The sequence below is a fragment of the Hydra viridissima genome, unplaced genomic scaffold, assembly GCF_058129835.1.
Source record: "Hydra viridissima isolate aposymbiotic clone 2 unplaced genomic scaffold, HvirCarnegie_v1 scaffold_8, whole genome shotgun sequence".
Lineage (NCBI taxonomy): Eukaryota > Metazoa > Cnidaria > Hydrozoa > Anthoathecata > Hydridae > Hydra > Hydra viridissima.
Window position 1 is genome coordinate 15,271,044 of NW_028324307.1, and position 19,806 is coordinate 15,290,849.

At 29.2% G+C, this 19,806-nt stretch overlaps 2 protein-coding genes and 1 long non-coding RNA gene across 10 annotated transcripts; 1 reads left to right on the forward strand and 2 right to left on the reverse strand.

The window, feature by feature from the left end:
• Positions 1-1,819: 1,819 nt before the first annotated feature.
• LOC149885297 (uncharacterized) lies at positions 1,820-15,117 on the reverse strand. Of its 4 annotated transcripts, none has more exons than XM_090095870.1 (8): positions 14,790-15,116; positions 14,244-14,584; positions 13,895-13,989; positions 3,728-3,878; positions 3,432-3,552; positions 3,173-3,297; positions 2,300-2,450; positions 1,820-2,085 (listed from the first exon to the last, which is right to left on the reverse strand). In XM_090095870.1, exons 1-8 carry the CDS (start codon positions 14,992-14,994, stop codon positions 1,982-1,984), a joined length of 1,293 nt encoding a protein of 430 aa, XP_089951996.1. In that variant the 5' UTR covers positions 14,995-15,116; the 3' UTR covers positions 1,820-1,981. The 4 variants fall into 4 exon arrangements, 3 of the variants coding, with proteins under 3 accessions (XP_089951996.1, XP_089951995.1, XP_089951997.1); XM_090095869.1 differs by having other exon boundaries at positions 3,089-3,297; positions 14,790-15,115; XM_090095871.1 differs by lacking the exons at positions 13,895-13,989; positions 14,244-14,584; positions 14,790-15,116 and adding an exon at positions 13,755-13,877 and having other exon boundaries at positions 3,089-3,297.
• LOC149885298 (uncharacterized) lies at positions 6,912-10,849 on the reverse strand. Of its 2 annotated transcripts, XR_016454973.1 has the most exons (3): positions 10,709-10,849; positions 7,273-8,462; positions 6,912-7,184 (listed from the first exon to the last, which is right to left on the reverse strand). It is a non-coding gene; the product is annotated as an uncharacterized LOC149885298 (long non-coding RNA). The 2 variants fall into 2 exon arrangements; XR_016454972.1 differs by having other exon boundaries at positions 6,912-8,462.
• Positions 7,796-17,527, forward strand: LOC149885299 (uncharacterized). Of its 4 annotated transcripts, XR_016454970.1 has the most exons (4): positions 7,796-8,006; positions 8,304-11,110; positions 11,241-11,315; positions 11,404-11,754. XR_016454970.1 is itself a non-coding variant. In XM_090095867.1 (3 exons), exons 1-3 carry the CDS (start codon positions 7,857-7,859, stop codon positions 11,254-11,256), a joined length of 2,973 nt encoding a protein of 990 aa, XP_089951993.1. In that variant the 5' UTR covers positions 7,816-7,856; the 3' UTR covers positions 11,257-11,754. The 4 variants fall into 4 exon arrangements, 3 of the variants coding, with proteins under 3 accessions (XP_089951993.1, XP_089951992.1, XP_089951994.1); XM_090095867.1 differs by having other exon boundaries at positions 7,816-8,006; positions 11,241-11,754; XM_090095866.1 differs by lacking the exons at positions 11,241-11,315; positions 11,404-11,754 and adding an exon at positions 17,271-17,527 and having other exon boundaries at positions 7,842-8,006.
• The last annotated feature ends 2,279 nt before the right edge of the window (positions 17,528-19,806 follow it).

Sequence of the window (19,806 nt, forward strand, 5' to 3'; positions counted from 1 at the left end):
GTGAAAACTAAAATTCTAAGTTCCTATAAAATTTGGCTTATCAGTTTAACAAATCATTCGTTTTACATATTTTAATATTGGCTTTTATATTTTGGTAAACAAAACAATTATTGATGAAACGAACCCGGCTCACAAACAATCATTAACGAAACCAGCTATAAAAGTCATAGAAATGCACACAAAAGTCTTATAAATGCACACAGCAACAGCCACAAAAGAAGGAAAAATACTAACACACCGAGTATTTTTTCCGAAGTTTAAAGACAGACGATTAAAAATATACGGTATTGTAGTTTATATAAAAAGATAAATTCTTATGACGACTTTCTCTTGAAGAAAATTTATAAAACTGATAGATTTTCCCAATCAAAAATTCTAAATAAAACAATCTTAGGAAGTAATCCTAAATGAACGGTTTAATATTCACTAGAAATATTGTGATAATTATTCCGCACACGGAATTTCAAAAATGATAACTATCCATTTTTTGCTGTTCATGTTCAATATGCGAAAAAGGCATTTTTAATTATTGTTGTATATATATATATATATATATATATATATATATATATATATATATATATATATATATATATATATATATATATATATATATATATATATATATATATATATATATACAGGCGCGGATCTAAGGAGTGGCCATTTTGGAAATGGCCCTATAGTTTAAATTGAACGGCAGCCACGTTTATTTTAGGTTTTTTCGCTTAAGGAATATCCCTAAAAATTTTAATTTGTCTTCCGTAATTTACGAATTTTGGCTGTAGAGATTCCTGGCATGGCCACAATGGTTCTTATTATACGTTACCGATGTTTTATTCAACCAATAAATGCTGTAAAAAAATATTAAAATATCAATCTTTTATCAAAATTTAAACCGTAAAAATAAAATTTGGCCACGCAGTTACAAATTCCTGGATCCGCGCCTGATATATATAAATATATATATGTATGCGTGTGTGTGTGTGTGTGTGTGTGTGTATGTGTATAGACACACACACACACACACACACACACACACATATATATATGTATATATATATATATATATATATATATATATATATATATATATATATATATATATATATATATATATATATATATATATATGTATATATATATATGTGTGTGTGTGTGTGTGTGTGTGTGTGTGTGTGTGTGTGTGTGTGTGTGTGTGTGTGTGTGTGTGTGTGTATATAAATGTTTATATGTATACATGTATATACATATGTGTGTATGTATATATATATGTATGTATCGTTGTATTTTGTTACATTAGTGTTTATATGCGTTATATATACCGTGAAAAACAGTGTCGCCAACGTGACGCTCGCACTTTTTTCTTTTCATACATAACTTGCATTTTAAAGTATAATAAAAGCGACTTTTTTATGAGTTTTGAAAATTTAACAAAAAGTTCATATTCTCTTAGAGAATTCCTTAGGTCGTTGTAAAGGAAAAAACACAAGTCAAAAGATGTTTAGTTTAACAATTTGAATATTTAAATATTTGGATTCTCTGGGGATTTAAATGCAAACTTTTTATAAGCTTATTCTTACAAATGCTTCCTTAACGCAATCTTGTGCGGTTTGGAGGGGGGGGGGGGGGTTATCATTTTATTGTTCTTGGTTTTAATACAGTTATCTAAGCAGGCGCATTCAGCAGCATATATACTTTATTTCTATAAGCTACAAACAAAATCTTCTAGGGAGGGAGGGGGATTATTAACTACAAACATTTATTCTCTAGATGAGGCAATTATATCGGATAACCGATGTTAAGAAATCTATCACCGTCACTGTGGAAACAAATATTTCATATAAAAATATTACCATACAAAGTCATTAAAAATTTTTGTGCATTTAGTAAGATTTGTGAGCACTGTGAACTCTATTTTTCTTTATCGCTTCTTTTTTTGATCAGTTTGAAATTGTTTATCTCAAACTACTGCATATTTCTACATATCCTGGACAAAAAATATTCTTGAAACGTTTTCAGGTTCCTGCTGCTGTTGTTGTTTCTTTTCATTTCGTTGAGATTCTTTTCCTGCTGTCTTCTCATCTTAAAAATTATTCATTCTTTTATAAAAAAACACGTCAAACGTTTCACATGATTTTTATAAAGCAGAGACAAAATAACAACGATCATTTAGAATTAGTAAAAACATAAAATAGCTGTAAAATTCGATCTTACAAATTTTTTTAGAAAGTGTGACTTTACAAATGGTTCTTAGAAAGTGTAACCTTGCAAATAATTTCAATAAACATATTGGCACCTTTTACTTTTATTTCTGTTTTTCTTCGCTTTCTTTCATAAAAAAATCCAAACACAACAATTATAAAAAATATGACGCCACATCCCCAAAGAACGTAATAAAACAGTTTAATTTTTGGATCAAATAAAGTTTGAGGAGCTACATCTTCTTCCTAAAAAAAATTAATGAATGATTATAAAAATTAAAAAGCAGATAAATGGTTAAGAATAATTATAAACTTTTTATAAAATTTAAAGAGTATTTTGTTTTCTTTTTCGAACAAGACTCGTAAAAGTGCGCTTTTATCGCATTAATTAATTTGATAATGCATTAATTAATTTGGTATTGCATTAATTAATTTGATAATTCATTAATTTTTATTTGATATTGCATTAATTTTTATTTGATATTGCATTAATTTTTATTTGATATTGCATTAATTTTTATTTGATATTGCATTAATTTTTATTTGATATTGCATTAATTTTTATTGGAAAAAACTTTTATTTTTTAACTTAAAGCAAACCGATTTCCCCGTTAATAAAAAAATTTAGCTCACGTTTAAAAATTAAAACTTACCTTATGTTATCTGATTAATATTACATCTGTTTATTATATAAATAATATTATATTTATTATATATTATGTTTAATAAAAGCACAAATAATACTTAAATACCCATCTAAATACTTTTATAACCATCAACTTCTAAAAGTATTTTCAAATTGAAAAAAAAAAAGTTATAGAGAAAAGATTCTTGAGAAAAGATGAATGATTATAAGAAAAAACTAAAAAAAACAAACAACTTACAACTAGTTTTTGAAAGACCTCTTCAGCGCACAAATCAAATGCCATAGCGTGATCATAAATATAATTGCCAATAAATGTGCTTACCGATGAGTCGCTAATGAGTAAACCAAATGTTAAATCGTCACCATCGTAAGAAAAAAAAGTTGCTTCATAAACGAATTTAGGGTCATTAATAAATATTGCATAAGCAAAGCGATCCAAAAATGCACCTATTGAAATATATTTGTAAAATCTATAATTAAAAAAATATAATATAAAAAAACAATCAAATATACAGTAACATTATGTAAACAAATATATGCATTTAACATTTATTGTTCATACGTTTATTTCTAAATCTTACCATCTATACTTTCATCCTGCAAATGTTTCATTAATTCTGTAATGTCTTTGAACTCTATTGGTTTACCTTTCTTCTTTAACACAAACAGTTGATCATAAACTCGATTTTCCAAAACTCCAACCTTAAAAGTTAAGAAGTTGTTTAGATAATCTATCCAGTATTTAAAACATTGAAGAGCTGTTGAAATAGAACAGTTTAGTATTTGAACTGACACAAATCTCGCTCAATACATTTTGAGAAAAAGCAACAGCTTTTAAAGTGTTTTGCTTGAAAGAGTTAAAGAAAATAATGTTAACCTTTTTATCACTCATTACTGAGGATTGAACTGGAGCAGTTAATGCTGATGTTATAGAAGCTGTCAACAACGAACAAATTATTATTCCAACAAGAATCCACATCATAGCAAACAAACGGGCAGGCCATCCCAGAGGTGTTTTATCTCCATAACTGTTATAGTTAAAGTTACAAAAAATAAACTACAGTCGTTAAAAGATGGAAGTTAAAATTATTCTCCTTTTTTTATTGGAAAATTTTATAAAAGGACAAAACTTTTATCATTGTTTTTGTCTTCGATCGGAATGTAAACAAGCGATCTTTAAGCTAACTCTTAAAAAAGCAAGTATGTTTAATAACTCTTTTTCAAAGTTCTTTTTTAAACAGCTTTTTTAATACGGTATGCATAAATAATATCTTTTTTAATACACAAAAGTGTGTAAATGTTGCTCTTCCCTCCTCTCTTCCCAAATATATTTTGTTGGAGAATGCTCTTTATTAATAAAACTCTGTGTATTGAGGTAAAATGTGTTTCTGTTAATTTCTACAGATAATGGAATAAATTAAATAATTAAAGAACGGCGAAAAAAAGTTACGTTAAGACGGTTGGGGTGTTAAACTACACCAAATCAAAAACTAACTTTTTGTAAATATCTTTGTATTTTTATTAAAGTTAATTTTTATCTAACATCAAGAATCCTTTTTATATAAGTTTAAAAAAATATATATATAAAAACTTAAAAAATAAAAAAGAAACATTAAAATATTTTTCTCTTAAACAAGGCAATTGTTGCACACAATCTTGCTATGTCTTGCAAACTGAATGATTGCATGAAACAGATTGCAGAAGATTTTTTCTGTCATTTACACGAGGACACATATGACATCTTTAAATCTGCTCTCCTTGTACTGATCGCGCTGATTGCTATAGATGTAGAAGGTTGTTATTTGCAACTATTTTTGGAAGATGACTTTAGGCTAATTTTTTTAATTCTCTTCTTCTATGTGAAGCCCAATTTTTATAATTTGAATGAACTGACAAGAACAAAATTAAAGCCTTGTATATTGTAACATCCAATATATTACAAAACGTTGTGAGCGGCTATCGATTGCTCTTTCAATGACTCGAATTGTATCTGACAACTTTGTCTAATGTGCCAACACTACCTTTATATTTGTTGTAATCCAGTATGCGTGGTTTTTCATTTTGATCTATAACAATTTCGTTATTATTATGAAAGGTTGATAATAATATTAAAGCTTTATTTTTCTTAAGGGTGTAAGAAACAATAGTAGAATCATTTTGAAAACCGAAAAAACAAGAGTTCACAACGGTATAAACATTTAAAAAGGACAGCATCCCCTAAATGTAATTAGCTGCTCATCAGTGGTAAGATATGGACTTGGATTATAGTTGCTTCTTTATTTAGTACGAAACATTTCCATTATATTTCGAAGAGGTCCGAACTTTTCGTCAAAACCCCTTTTATTTTTAGTTTCTCTCTCATTAAATCTAATACATCATCACAAATCAATAAATTAATCTCGTTGCATTTAAGAAGAAAAAATACGGATACCATCTGTAGCACTCCAAAGCTCTTTTATGGTTTAGTTTTTAGAATAAAAACTCCAGCTAGTAGAAGCAGGCCAATAAAGTCATAATTTTTCTTTACTGTTGTGTCAACCAACTATTCTGGTTTATTTCTCTGAGCTTCAGAATAAATGCAGTCGACAACAGGTCGAATCATTTCGTACCAAAGCAAAGTAAAACAAATTAGATGTTATAAGATATAAGTAAAAAATTAAAAAGTGAAATTAACTCATGAAACTTTTTTAAACTTATGAAAACTTCAAAAGAAAGCAATATTTTGTAAGTTTCCACGGCATATTGATGTAAGAAGACCTAGTTTCTTTAAAAGCTTCATACAGAAATTTCTATCGCTACTACCACGATGTAATGCTTAACTTTCCATATATATAAGACATAAGCTAATAGCATCTGCTAATTTAAGAATTTTTAATTTTAAAATTCAAGCTTTGTTTCACACCATTTGTAAGTTTTTTTTTTTTTTTTTTTGTTTAATTCTAGTGAGGAATTTTTGAAAGAGTTCAATGGAGCTTTATGTGATCTTCAAGAAATTTATTTTTAGAAATTTGGTTGTGGTAGAAAAAGCCGTCATTAACGTAACAAAATTTTGAATAATTAAATATCGTTGTTAATTTATTAGTTAAACAAAAGACTTTTACATTTAAAACTTCATTAAATGATACTAAAAGATGCTCTAATGTTACAGGCCAATTAGACACGATTTGTGTCTGCGGTATGTTAAAGTACATCCATCTGGAGTAGAAAAATACCCCGCGGTGCTTTAAGGAATAAGTAAAATCGCCTAATATTGCTTTACTCAGACCAGTGACGTAAACAAACATGAGGAAACATCAGGAATGGAATGTTAATAACAAAACTAAATGAATTTTTTAAGCGTTTTCAAATTCAGTAGGTTTTTCAGTTAATGTAAAGTTAAATTCCTTTTTTTTTGTTCTTATTACTCGTTTACGATTGTAAAAACCAGGTATACATTCAAATCTTTAAAAGTATCACCTGTTTTATAATTACTGAGGCCAGAATTTACCACCATGAAGTTATGTTAACCAATCTTCAAAATTTGTTAAATGGTTACTATTAAGATTGATTTAAAATACTTTCAGTTGTTATCTGTCACGTGTTTGAGACATGTTTTCTGTAGATATAAAGTATGTCTGAATTATATTCTGTCAACATATTTTGACATAATTATTTCAATACTTTGACATAATTTTATGTCTGAGATATTTTCTTCCGACAGAAAATATCTTAAATATTTTCTATCCACAAAAACGTACAAATAATTTTTCATTATACATTATGTTAAAAAAAAAACTTGGCAATGATCTTTTTTTATTTTATTTTAACTACTATATAATGATAAAACAGCTTTACGATGAATGAAAGGTGGCTGGGCGGTATTTTTACAAGTATTTTTAAGAGCCGTTTTTTCTAAGAATCAAGCAAATTCCTGAAACTGTGGAAGTGACCTCCTCCAAATTGCTTGAATTTTTTATATATTGATCAGAATATAGAGAAAACCTGTTGGGGAAAAAAAAAATTTTCAAAAATGTTTCGTTCAATCGGAATCTGGGCTTAAATTTTTGAGATTTTTTTAAAAATTTTTAGAAATTTAGTTTTTGCCACCTTTGAACCCATTTTTTTGGCAAGGCAAAAAGTTGCACATAGCTTTTGTAGTTAATATCAGACGTAACCCAAAAGCTCTCTCCAAAAAATATAAAAAAGTTGCGTGACACTGTGCGGTTGGCTAATTATCATAGTTCAAAAGTACAAAATCAATCACTTTTGTCAATTTTTAATCGGAGTTAATTCTAGCGGCGAAGTGTTGCACACAATTTTTCTTTTAGGATTTGAAATTATCAAAGGTATTGAGTCTAAAAATGCAAAGAAAGTTATGTGATACCTAAGGCCTATTAATATATTAAGGCTTGAAATTGGAAAAAAATGTTTTAGTATACTTACAAAATGAACCATTACGGCAGAGGCGCTTAGTTTTGTAAAAATGTAAACATATCCAACTGTCAATACAAAAAGGTCCTAACATAATAATAAAAAAAATTCGTGTGATCTTTAGATATTAAGTTAAAAATAAAGGTACAAATTGTTAAAAATGATTAAGTACGAAGAGATATTTTTTTGGACACACAGATGAGGTTTTCGCTCACAATAAAATTTCTATCATCCAAAATTAGCATTTAGCATTACACAAAACATTGCACGTAATGTTAAGAAAAAATTTAAGCGTTTCTGACTATGATATAGAAATCATAACAATTGAAATAAATAATAATAAAAAACAATACATGATCAGAAGTGAATTATTTAAATTTACGTCATAACCAAATAACTTGTGGTGATCGAATGGAAGAAGAATCGCTGATATCACGATTGTGGAGAAACAAGTTAGTGGGCGGTTGTTTACTTTACCATAAAAATGTCTTAACTTTATTTTAACGATCTTTAAAATTTGCATAAATAGAGTAGATATTTTATCATTGCTATTGAGAAATAGGTACTGCATAAATAGAACTTGTTTTTAGTTGAGTATGAAACAAAACAAGTATTTTTATGAAAACTGTTGTTGCTTTTCAAAAGGAAATTGTGGATCATTCAAAAAACATAAAATTATAAACAAAATGTTCTACATTCATCAGCTGGGAGATGTTGATGTTAAGAAACACCTCATCAACTTAGAGGTAATTATGTATTTTAAATTTACGCAGACTGTAATATAATTTTTATAATTACATACTTTATAACTTCTCTGCAATAAGATTTTGAGACAAAGTTCTTTAAACAAAAAAAAATAGCTCTTTTAATTAATTCCTCACTCTTTTAATAAATAATCACTAAATTAATCACACTCTTGCAATATTGTATTTTAATAATAACAACAATGTATTTCAAACTTGTAAACATTTTTCGTGAAGAGTCAGATTATAAACAATGCTTTAAATGACACACTTAATAATTGTTTAAAAAATTGTTTTTAGGTCATGCGATTAAACGATAATAATATTTGGGAAGAAAATGGACTTATTGCAAATAGACTTAAAAGAAATCTTGAAAAGGATGAACAAATATGTGCTTTTCACCGGTACACGTTTGGTATTGCATGGAGTCCTCCAAAAACATGCTTTCATCCTCACCATCTAAATATAAAAGGAAAAAAATCTCCCGCTTTAAGGGCGTCACCAATACATGTCGTCATATCAATGTCAAAGCGATACAATGAAGCATTTTCAGTTGGTGCAATGCTGTGTTTTACCCATTTAAAGCAAGAAACTGCTTTATCTAGAGTCAACGAAAACACCAATTTATGTACAGAAACACAAACACAACAAGAACAAACATATATGACACCTGCTACTCCAGATGAAGAATTTGATCCCGGTGAAATTAATGTTTCACAGGAGATTTTGGACGAATCTCTAAGAAGCCGTGAGAGTGTAACTGAGGTTCTTAATGCAAGTCCAATAAAATTTAGATTAAAAAGGAAGTTCGAATATCTGGAAGATACTACTAAAGATAAGTTAAAACGCAAGTATGTTCGCCTAGAAAACTTATTAAAGAAAAAATTTGCGGAAGCTGTTGCTCCTGGACAAGAGGAAATACTTATAGATTTTCTTAACAGTAAAAATGTTGATGAAATAAATAGCCCTCTCCCAATTGAAATTATTCGTGCTCAGAAAGTATATAAGCAAAGTGATTCCATGGGAAAGTTAGTTATCCTCTCATTATTAGACCATACCAAGTATACCAAAAAGTTTATAATGAACACATTTGAGTGTACCAAACATCGTATAGAAACAGCAAGAAAATGGCATGCATCTCATATAGGGTTGGCATTTCCAGAGAAGAAAGTATTCGTCCGATCTAGTCTTGATCAAACAAAGTGTGAACATTTCTTAGACTTTATATTTACAAGCGGTATTTTGCATGATGTTGCTTATGGAATAACCAAATTAAAATACGACAGCGGTGAAGAACAAAAGATAGTGCATGCAATACTGACGACAAAATATAGCCACGCTATCATGTTCTATCGAAAAAGTTGTAGTGAAAACAATTATATACCATTATCTGATTCAAGTTTGTGGAAAGTATTGCATGCAATAAAACCTTCAAGTCGAAAAAGCTTAGCTGGATTAGATGATGTTACTGCTTCAGGCATGAATGGTTTTCAAACATTACAAAAATTGGCACAAAGATTTAGTTCTAAATCTCTCGAAGCTGCCCTTGAAAAAGGAAAAAGGTATTTGAAAACAAGTTATCAAACCAATTGTAGTGTCAATGACTCAAACATTTCTTCTCATAGCTCAAAACATGCCTTATCAGATCCATCTGAAAAAAATCTTCAATCCAACACAGAGATATCAGAAGTGGTATGTGCCGATTGCTATGATTTGTGCAAAGCTATCGAGATGATCAAAGAACTAACAATTCAAAATTCTGACGATGCTGATTCTATTTATGATTTGGAAATTGCTGTAAAGGATGTATTCAACTACATAAAACACCTGATGAGAGATTCTCAACAGAAAAAGGCAAAAATCGAAGCTTTTAAGCAATTAAACGATGAAACTGCTTTCTGGCTTAAAGATTTTTGTCAAAAAATTCTTCCGGTTCGATACAGAGAGGACCAAAGAGAGTATTTTGGCAAGAAAGGAATGAGTTTACATGTGGATATATTCTTCATAAAAATAGCAGGAAAGTTATTCAAAAGTGTTTACTTTACTTCAATGTATAGGTGTGATCAGGGAATAGGTGATGTTGTTTCGTTGGCCACTGCAGTTTTAGACCAATTCAGAATTGATCAACCGCATATCAAGAAAATGTTTACCAAATCTGATAATGCCGGCTGCTATCAGGGAAATCTTTCAGCTGAAGCAATCTACAATGTATGCAAAGAGAGAGATATAAAGTTGCTGAGATATGATTATAATGAACCCTGTTGTGGAAAAGATCAATGTGACAGGGAGAGTGCAGTTGTAAAGACAATTTTAAGGAGTTACGTTGACTCTGGTAATAATCTTTTGACTGCTGAAGATATACACAAGGCTATGCATTATAGTTTTGGCGCTAAAGATGCAAAAGTAGCAGTTGCTCAAATTAGCAATGATAAAACTGTAATTACTGGACCAAAGATTAAGAACATTAGCAACTATCACTCATTTGAGTTTGGTGAGAAAAGTATGAAGATGTGGCGTTATTTCAATATCGGTGAGGGAATTGAACAAGAGTATGGAAATCTTAAAATTCAACCCTCGATTAAGTTGTTGTTGCCATATAGCAAAACAGATAATTCAATTAAGCGTAACAAGTCACTTAAGGAAAAACAGAAAAGAAGTGACAGGCAGTTATATTCATTAAGATTTTGCACTGAAATGAATTGTACTTTATCATTTGAAAGCGATGCTGAGTTAGAAGAACACATGCTATCCGGTCTTCATACAGTTCCGAAATCATTAACATCATTGGATAAAGTTCGCAACTCGTTTGTTCATAAGATGAAAATTACTTCACAACTAAATATGCCAATTTCTTCATCCTCTAACATTGCTTCCGTAAAAGACAAACCACATTGCATGAACATTTTTCTATTGCAAGGTTGGGCATTACCAGTTCGAAGTTCTTTTAGATTTTCAAATCAGCAGAAAGAACTGTTGTATAAATACTTTATTCGTGGAGAAGAATCAGGTAATAAAATGAGCCCTGAGCAGGTTCACATGCAGCTGAGGAGAGAACTTCCGCCTGATCAATATGTAACTAGCCAACAGATAAGATCTTTATTTTCAAGGTAGGCATTGTTGCTATCAAAACTTTTGCAAATTAGATTATGTTTCTGACTGTTAAATAGTTCTTTTACAAATATGAAATTAAAATTTAGATTTAATTAAAAACACGAATTTTTTTTATTATTATGTTAGGACCTTTTTGTATTGACAGTTGGATATGTTTACATTTTTACAAAACTAAGCGCCTCTGCCGTAATGGTTCATTTTGTAAGTATACTAAAACATTTTTTTCCAATTTCAAGCCTTAATATATTAATAGGCCTTAGGTATCACATAACTTTCTTTGCATTTTTAGACTCAATACCTTTGATAATTTCAAATCCTAAAAGAAAAATTGTGTGCAACACTTCGCCGCTAGAATTAACTCCGATTAAAAATTGACAAAAGTGATTGATTTTGTACTTTTGAACTATGATAATTAGCCAACCGCACAGTGTCACGCAACTTTTTTATATTTTTTGGAGAGAGCTTTTGGGTTACGTCTGATATTAACTACAAAAGCTATGTGCAACTTTTTGCCTTGCCAAAAAAATGGGTTCAAAGGTGGCAAAAACTAAATTTCTAAAAATTTTTAAAAAAATCTCAAAAATTTAAGCCCAGATTCCGATTGAACGAAACATTTTTGAAAATTTTTTTTTTCCCCAACAGGTTTTCTCTATATTCTGATCAATATATAAAAAATTTATGCAATTTGGAGGAGGTCACTTCCATTGACTGCCTGATTCTTACAAAAAATGACTCTTAAAAAACAGTTACGATATTGATGGATACTGTACTACAACTAATTAGAAAATTTGATTAAGAATGCTTGAAGTAATAATAGCAAATCAAACCAATCATTAAAATAACCGCACAACTACCACAATGAAAGTATTCAGAGTTGTTATGACAGATGTCTAACAGATTTGTCGACATATTTTGACATAATTTTATGTTTGAGACATATTTTCTGTCGACATGAAGTATGTCTGAAATAAATTCTATCCACATACATGTTTTTTTTTTATAAGCATATGAAATTTTTGAAACAGGCTCGGGTATGCTTAAGCAAAAAGTTAAAAGAGGCTCAAAAGTATGCTTAAGCTTAAGCATATTTCTAATAAAATATGCTTATTTCAATACTTTCTTAAAGTGTGCGCGTTACTAAAGGTTAATGGGTATAAGAAAAATAAAAAATTGACTTAAGCTCTGTATTTGCCTTGGTTTTAATGTAGCTGAGTTAATGTTATAGTATAATAATAAAAAATAAAAAATATATACAATATACAAATGTTATCAATGAAATCAAAGATAGAACTTAAAAATAAAATAAACATTTTAAATATGATGTTAATTAAACTACACATTAAAAGTGAGAGAGAAAAAAAAAGAGAGAGAAATAAAACACTTCAGAGCGACTCTTAAACTTTATGTTTTTATGTTTAAGTATTGAGGTTTAGTTTTTGCAACACAATGACTTCATTACTTCATAAAGTCGTTGCATTGCAAAATATAAACTTCGATTTTTGTTGTTTTTGTTGGTTTAAATTTAGAAATATATATATTTAAAGTTTTTAATTAAATAAAATTTAAATTTTTAAAATAGTTTATCGAGGCTCAGGAATATGCTTACATATGCTTATTTTTTTTCCAAATCTGAGCCTCTATATGCTTATAAGCGTTATGCTTATAAAAAAAAACATGTATTTTGACATAATTTTATGTTTGAGACATTTGCTGTTTCTTACTTTTTAAGAAAAAATCAATCTTACAAATTTTTAGCGCATTTTAGTTTAATTTCAAGAGTAAAATGAGAATTAAGTTAACGAGTTTGTTGCCTTTTTACAACCAATCATGCTTCATGAAACGTTTTTGCAACCAATCATGCTTCATGAAACTTTTTTACAACCAATCATGCTTCATGAAACGTTTGTTTCAAGCCCAACAAATAAACATCAATTGTTTCATATTTAAAAGGTTTTTTTTTAAACATCATTTGTTTCATATAGGTGTTTTTCCAACCTTTTTAGCGATGTATCACATGACAGTATTGAAGCTCCCGTTGTGGCGATTGCCCTTATTTGAATGTAAAAACAATCTCAAACTTAATTATTATTACTGAAAGCGGTTTTTATTATATGGCGTCCAGTGCCACATTAGAAATTAAGTTAAGTAGAAAGAAAAGTAGAATTTTTAAAGGGTCTAACCATTTACAGCATAAATCTCTATAATCTAATGGTATACAAAATTAAGGAAAAAAAAATTGTCAGAATATTTAATTCCGTTACTGCTGCAATTTAAAAAATGGCATTAATTTGGCATTTTATATTCACGTTTTCGACATTTCACATGTAAAAAATGTTGGCAACATGTTTACAGACGACTTTAAAAGGTAAAACAACATAATTTGACATAATTAACATAATATGACTAAGATGACATTGCTTTCAAATTAAACGCATTTTTAAAACAAAAAAAAAAACGCAATTGAAAAATTACAAGTTCTAAAAAGAAATTTCTAGATATCTACGTCTAAAAATGACTTCTGAAGATTCCAGTGAATCATTTGATTTCTGGAGATTCAAGTGAATCATTTAGAGATGACTAAAACTTATACACTTCTAGCATTTGAACGATGATAACGATAAAAATATAAAATCAAATTACCATGATTTAGGGAAGATTCAAATATTTCGAAAACGGATTTGGCTTCATACGCACAAGTTTTATAATCTCCTACACACTTGTTAAATCCCAAAAATTTCAATTTGCAGAAATGAATTAGCAAAACGATAATTTCAACTAACCCGATAGTTGTCATGGATACAAAGCTCCACCAAAATCCTTCAAGCACTCCTGAGATAAATGGACGCGGAAATTGCTCAGAGTTTGGCCATGTGTCCTAAAAGTAAATTTCAATTAAAAGTTTTGTAAATAGTATCAACTTTAAGATGGCTTGACTCTTTTTTTGTTAAGTTTGGGTTTATTTTGAACTAACTTATTATACTTTGAGCAGGGACATTTTTCAACTTTACTTTATTGATCTTCGTTCATCGTTTTCTTCTTTTCTTTAATTTTCCATTAATTAGGAGATTGTTCTTTACAGAATTTTTAACCAACACAAAAATGACTATGATAAAATACATCAATACTCACCAATATCCACATGAAGAAGCCAGCTATAAAAGCCATTACAATGGACACTATAAGCAACGGCCACATTTCAACATAGGCCTTTAGTAAAGTATAAATTTTTGTTGCCTTAGGCTTTGATACAATGTAAACTCCAGAGGGAGCGTTTGTTAGTGGATAATAGTTGTAGCCATAAATGTTTGTCGTTGATTTCGGTGCCATAACTGGCATAACGAAGTCTGCTTTCGTAGCATTCATCTTATTAGCTGAATTTAAAAAATCGGCCAAGGAAGGAAAGTTATTGATGATCTTGTATCTAATACAGTCATCACAGCAAGGCAATAAAACATATTCCATAAACAAATCTAAACAAGAATGAATATCGTTCAAATAACTTTTTGCACAAATTTTCGCAATCACAATTTTAAAACTGAGTTTGTATGATCTGAAAGAGTATTTTAACTATAACAGACATACAACGCCGGGAATTTCGTTTTTTTATAAGAACATAATGATAACAATGTTTTATAAAAAAGTTACTGAGTATGCTTACAATAAAGTTTGACTTACCATATAATCCGAAATCGAGTGGTGTGTAGGATATTAACGATATAGTAAACTCCTTTTTACACACAGTGGAGTTCGATTGGTTGTTGCAAGATTCTATCGTACGACTCCTTTTGATATCACATTTCAATTTCATGAACCGCAATGAGCACTGGTCATCGTCTGCATCAGATAAGACGAACAACGTTATCAAAATTCTTATCAACATTTTTACCTTTGTTAATCTATTCTTTATTTATGTTGTAATTTTCTTTAAACCAAAGAAAGTTTAATCATTTTAAACTTTATTTTCATAAGATTTCTCTGAGACTTGTCTCTGTTAATTTTTAAAATCCGAAATTCTTCACGAAGAATAGATTACTAAAATAGATAATTCACATATTCATCACATTGATTAATTTTTTATTCTTAGTGCCGTTTTCAATTAGCATTTTTCCATAGCTGAATGTTAACTAAACGAACTTTATAAAAAAGCAATAATTAAAGGGTGCATAAAATATTGCTTAAAGATTTTCTTTGTTTCAAAAATTTTATTCAAGACTTAAAGGCTTAATAAAATTGTAATAATTATCAATAACTGATAATTATTAGTAATTATTACGTAGTAGTAAGCAAATCAATCCCAGACAAGATCTTCGACAATTCCTGCGCCTCATCATCTTTTTATATTACTTGTATCTGGATATATTATTATTTTTATTCTAACGTTTAATTAAACAGAGTTTCTTACTTGAAAATAATTATGAATTTATTAAATTAAGTTAATTTACCAAAATGTCTTATTATAATTAAGAAATATTAAAGATGGATGAACCGTGAACACTTTTTCATGTACAATTGTATTAAATCCAGACGTACCCAGACAGCTATTTGGTTATAACTTCATAGATGCGATTCTTTTTACACAAACATAAGATTAAGTTTTAGTGAAACCCTGTGTTTTGTAAATTGAAAAATTTTATTAAGAAGGCCAAAATTTAACGATTGCTGTATGAATTAGTTACTGAGCTCTGTGAGGAGGGAAAATTAAATTAAAAACAATGATTGGAAAAGACGTATACAAGATGACTCGTCAACTCTTCATCTAAATAAGTGATAAAGCGAAAAGAAGCGTTCTTGTTTGACTTTGTTTACTCAGTATATAAAAGAACCAAAGCATTTTGGTGCGTAGATTTGTTTTGCTGGCAGACTTCATACTATATATATATATATATATATATATATATATATATATATATATATATATATATATATATATATATATATATATATATATATATATATATTATATTGATAAATAAAAAAATATGTTAAATTAAAAAATAGCAACAGTAACCATGTCTCCTCTTCCTTGTGGTTTTTACGAAATCTCGACTTTTTGTTTCTGGCGATTTAGTCCGATATTTATTCTTTTTAGGGACTTTCTTAATAAAAAAAATTTTTACTTAGAAAATCTTCAATGCGTTATAGATTTCACAAAGCTGAATGTACATTGCACTTTCCTTTCTTTGGTTACTTTGGTTACTAAGTTTGTTACTTTTTTATCAATAAAAATTTCTTTGTCTTTTATTATATAACCCTCATTAAAATTTTCATTCGCCAATTTATTAAATTTTACCACCTGTTATATTGTAATTCCCTCTATGAAATGAAATTCACCTGAAAAATATTTTATTGGTTAATTTTGAGTTTTACTGTGTTTTTAAAATAGAGTTTTATTGAGACCTATAATGCGACATGTATATTGCATGTTAGTGTAACATCATTTTACAGAAGGATTTTCTGATAACTGATATATTTATTAGATAATAGTTGTTTTTTTTGTTCAGTATTTAAACGTTTAAGAAAAAATGGAATTAACGTTTTATTACCCAAACTTTAGATATAGGACAGCACGTACCAACGCTGCCCCCTCTCCCCGGCAGGACAGGCACCTTTGCTGATATTGATTTCAGCCAATTGAAACTCCGTCAATCCTTAGGCCCAATGTGTATATATCTTCAATTGGAAATAGGGTATAATAACACTTACACTACCGTCCGTAAGTTTGGACGCACCTTAAAAAAATAAACAAAACGCGTTTTAACTCATAAATAAAATTAATTAAGAGTGTCTACATGATGGCCTCATCATAAAGTACTGTGAGAACATAATTAAGAGAGATATTTTTAAAAGAAATATATTCTTACGTTATTAAATTTGTTATTATTTACAAAATAAAATAAACAGAAACATTTTTAAGCGATATCCACTTGTATCGTAAAATAAATAAATTTTTAAATAAGATTACTTTTTATTTTTTCTATTCTCATTATTAGTTAAACTTTTAAGCTGAGTGTGTTATAGGATTTTTTTTTTCTGTTTTAAAAAGTTAATAAATCTATAGTTTTTGAAAATTAATGATTTGATTGATTTTGAACTATCAATTTTTGGTAAGAAATTTTTTTAACTTTATTTCTCATTTTTTCGAATTAATTATTTTAGTATTCTTATAACCTCTACTTCTACTACATCTCCTGTACCAAGTGTTGCACCACTCATCACCAGATACTTAACTCCAGCTCCTGTTACTGGACCACTCACTGCTCCAACTGGTGCATCTTCAACTAGTGACGCAACTAAACGAACTGGTCGACAAAGTTTGTCATTAAAGGCTTTTATTTACTCCTCATTGTAATAAAGTTTAGTTTACTTTCATTATAGTCCAAATTAAATAAAACACATCTAAGTTTTCATTTCAATTTTTATTTGTCTTGTTAAATCTCGGTACATAGTTGAATCACGACAAAGTAGCAAAAAAAATTGTAATGACCGAGTCCCCCAGCAAAATACTAATTGGATTAGTCTTAAGTCATTATTCCGGTAAACCAAAACCAAAGTTTACACCCCAGCAGAGAGCATTAAAGAAGGTCTGATGTGCCAACACCTGCTGTAGCCTACCTCAGAGTAGAGTCATTAGTCTCAGCTAAATGGCAGTCTGCAGGAGTGCGAGCGCACAAGCTTCAGCTCCCTGAACTTGTTTATTTGACCACTGCCGGACAACTTATAGGATGTTGAACGGATGAGGAGATCATGAGTCAAGACAACCACATATAAAATACGATGTTTCTGCTTCTGGGCGTGAATGCGTGACCTCTAGCATACTGACTTGTGCGTGAGACCGCTCGACCATTTAAACAGTTCAAAAAATGTCTGAAAAAGTTTATTATTTAAATTTCACATTAAGAATTTTGTCTCGTTATGTCCCGTTTAAAAGATGTAAATTCCGTGAAACTGTAAAGCTCCTATTTTGTCCGGGATATCTCGTATGGTCTTGGTATCGTGCCGGATTTTCACTGAAAGTTAAAAATTGTCTCGATTTTTATCGCTAATTGGGCAAAGATTTTAGGATCATCTTGTCTTGCAGAGAAAAAATAACCAGACGCAGATTCTTAATGCACAGTATAATGAAAATTATTAATTTCATTATCAATAATTCAAAATTTACAATCATAACAAAAAATATGTAAATACCAACAACTTTATATTTATTGAAGACACTCAGGCTAATCACTCGTAAGGCTAATTGCGTTTAAACTAATTATTTTGTTAAAAACTATTAGTAATGATAATTGACTGATTTCAAACATGGTTTTATTTCCTTTTCTTTTTCTATTCCTCAAAGCAAACTTTATAAATGTAATAATTTTTATACACCTTTGTTGTGTGCAACTCTTAAGAATTTTAATGTCAACAAATCTTATAAAGTGATTTAACCATTACAACCTAATTCGTCATCATTTAAGGCATCGGCAACTTACAATTAAGTAGAAATTTAAAAAAATAATAATTTCAATCAAAAATAATTAGCTATCCCAAAGTAAAGATTGATGTTGATTTAGTACCGCAGCAATCATTTCTTTTAAAATCATCAAACAAATAATACTTAAAGAATAATTGGCAGAAAGTTACAAATTGACCAAGATATTGGCCAATGAGAGACCAGAAAAACATGCAAAAAGTTAATGAATTGGGTACGACATCTACTTTAATGGAAGAAAAAGAAAGGTGAACAATGTTAATTCTTCCAATTGAAAACAGTTAAGGGACAATGGGGTATTATCTAAAAGTCTTTGAAAAGGTTTAATTTTTTTAAACAAAATTTTTCACACTTTGTTATATCTCACATACCGTGATGTATTTTTGATAGAAATAGATTAGCAATCAAAATGCCAAAGCAGAAAAAAATTGTCAAAATAAGAATTGAAAAAGTTGTCAAGATAAAAAAATTGTCTAGATAAGCAGGTGAACCTTTATACTCTGTGACTACAAAGTGGACCACAGATTAGTAGCCTTATAAACAACAAAAGGTCGTAAAATTTCACTTACTGCATTACCTGATATCATTACGAAAATACTTCTCTTGGAAGTGTTTCTTATATTTGTGGGGTTTTTACTGCCTCTATTTACCAAGCTTTTTTTTTTATCCGGGGTCACCAGTCAGATTTGTTTCATCATAGTTGTATATGTTGCATGTTGGAACATTTTTTATGGTGCTGAATATATTTTGTTCGGCACAAGTTTATCGGTTAGTTCTGGATGTCTTTGTAAAAATGACTTGATTAAATTAAGCCCACGAAAGACTTTTTATTATCTTACGATTCCACCAGAACTATAGATATAATTGCAGATAATATAACGTAAGTCTTCTTTACCAATTGGAAATCCAAAATGACTTAATTGAATGGTACATTTGACAAAGGCAGTCTCTTTCAATTTGGAAAAATAATACGGTTTTACCAGGTTTTAAGTTATCCTTCCCTTTAAATTTGTAATAAATTGTTCTTCAACTAAAACCATATTTTGTAGCAGCTTGCTCTTGTGTCAGCTTTTTAAATTTTATATCTTCAAGAAATTTAGGTCAACTTCTGTACAGTGTTTGCATTTTCTGGCCTTAAGCTCTTTTTGTAATGACTTGAAATCTGGAAAAAACATTACTAGTAACTTAGTTTGACCTTGAGTTACCCAAGAAATTGTTTAA

Bases quoted from the DNA above. Each gene is read 5' to 3' on its own strand.
- LOC149885299 (XM_090095866.1), top strand. From the start codon at position 7,857: ATGAAACAAAACAAGTATTTTTATGAAAACTGTTGTTGCTTTTCAAAA. The intron at 8,007-8,303 runs GTAATTATGTAT...AATTGTTTTTAG, and splicing joins AACACCTCATCAACTTAGAG to GTCATGCGATTAAACGATAA. The intron at 11,111-17,270 runs GTAGGCATTGTT...TAATTATTTTAG, and splicing joins ATAAGATCTTTATTTTCAAG to TATTCTTATAACCTCTACTT.
- LOC149885297 (XM_090095869.1), bottom strand. From the start codon at position 14,994: ATGTTGATAAGAATTTTGATAACGTTGTTCGTCTTATCTGATGCAGAC. The intron at 13,990-14,243 runs GTGAGTATTGAT...ATTTACTTTTAG, and splicing joins GCTTCTTCATGTGGATATTG to GACACATGGCCAAACTCTGA. The intron at 2,451-3,088 runs GTAAGTTGTTTG...AATTTTTTTTAG, and splicing joins AGGTCTTTCAAAAACTAGTT to GAAGAAGATGTAGCTCCTCA.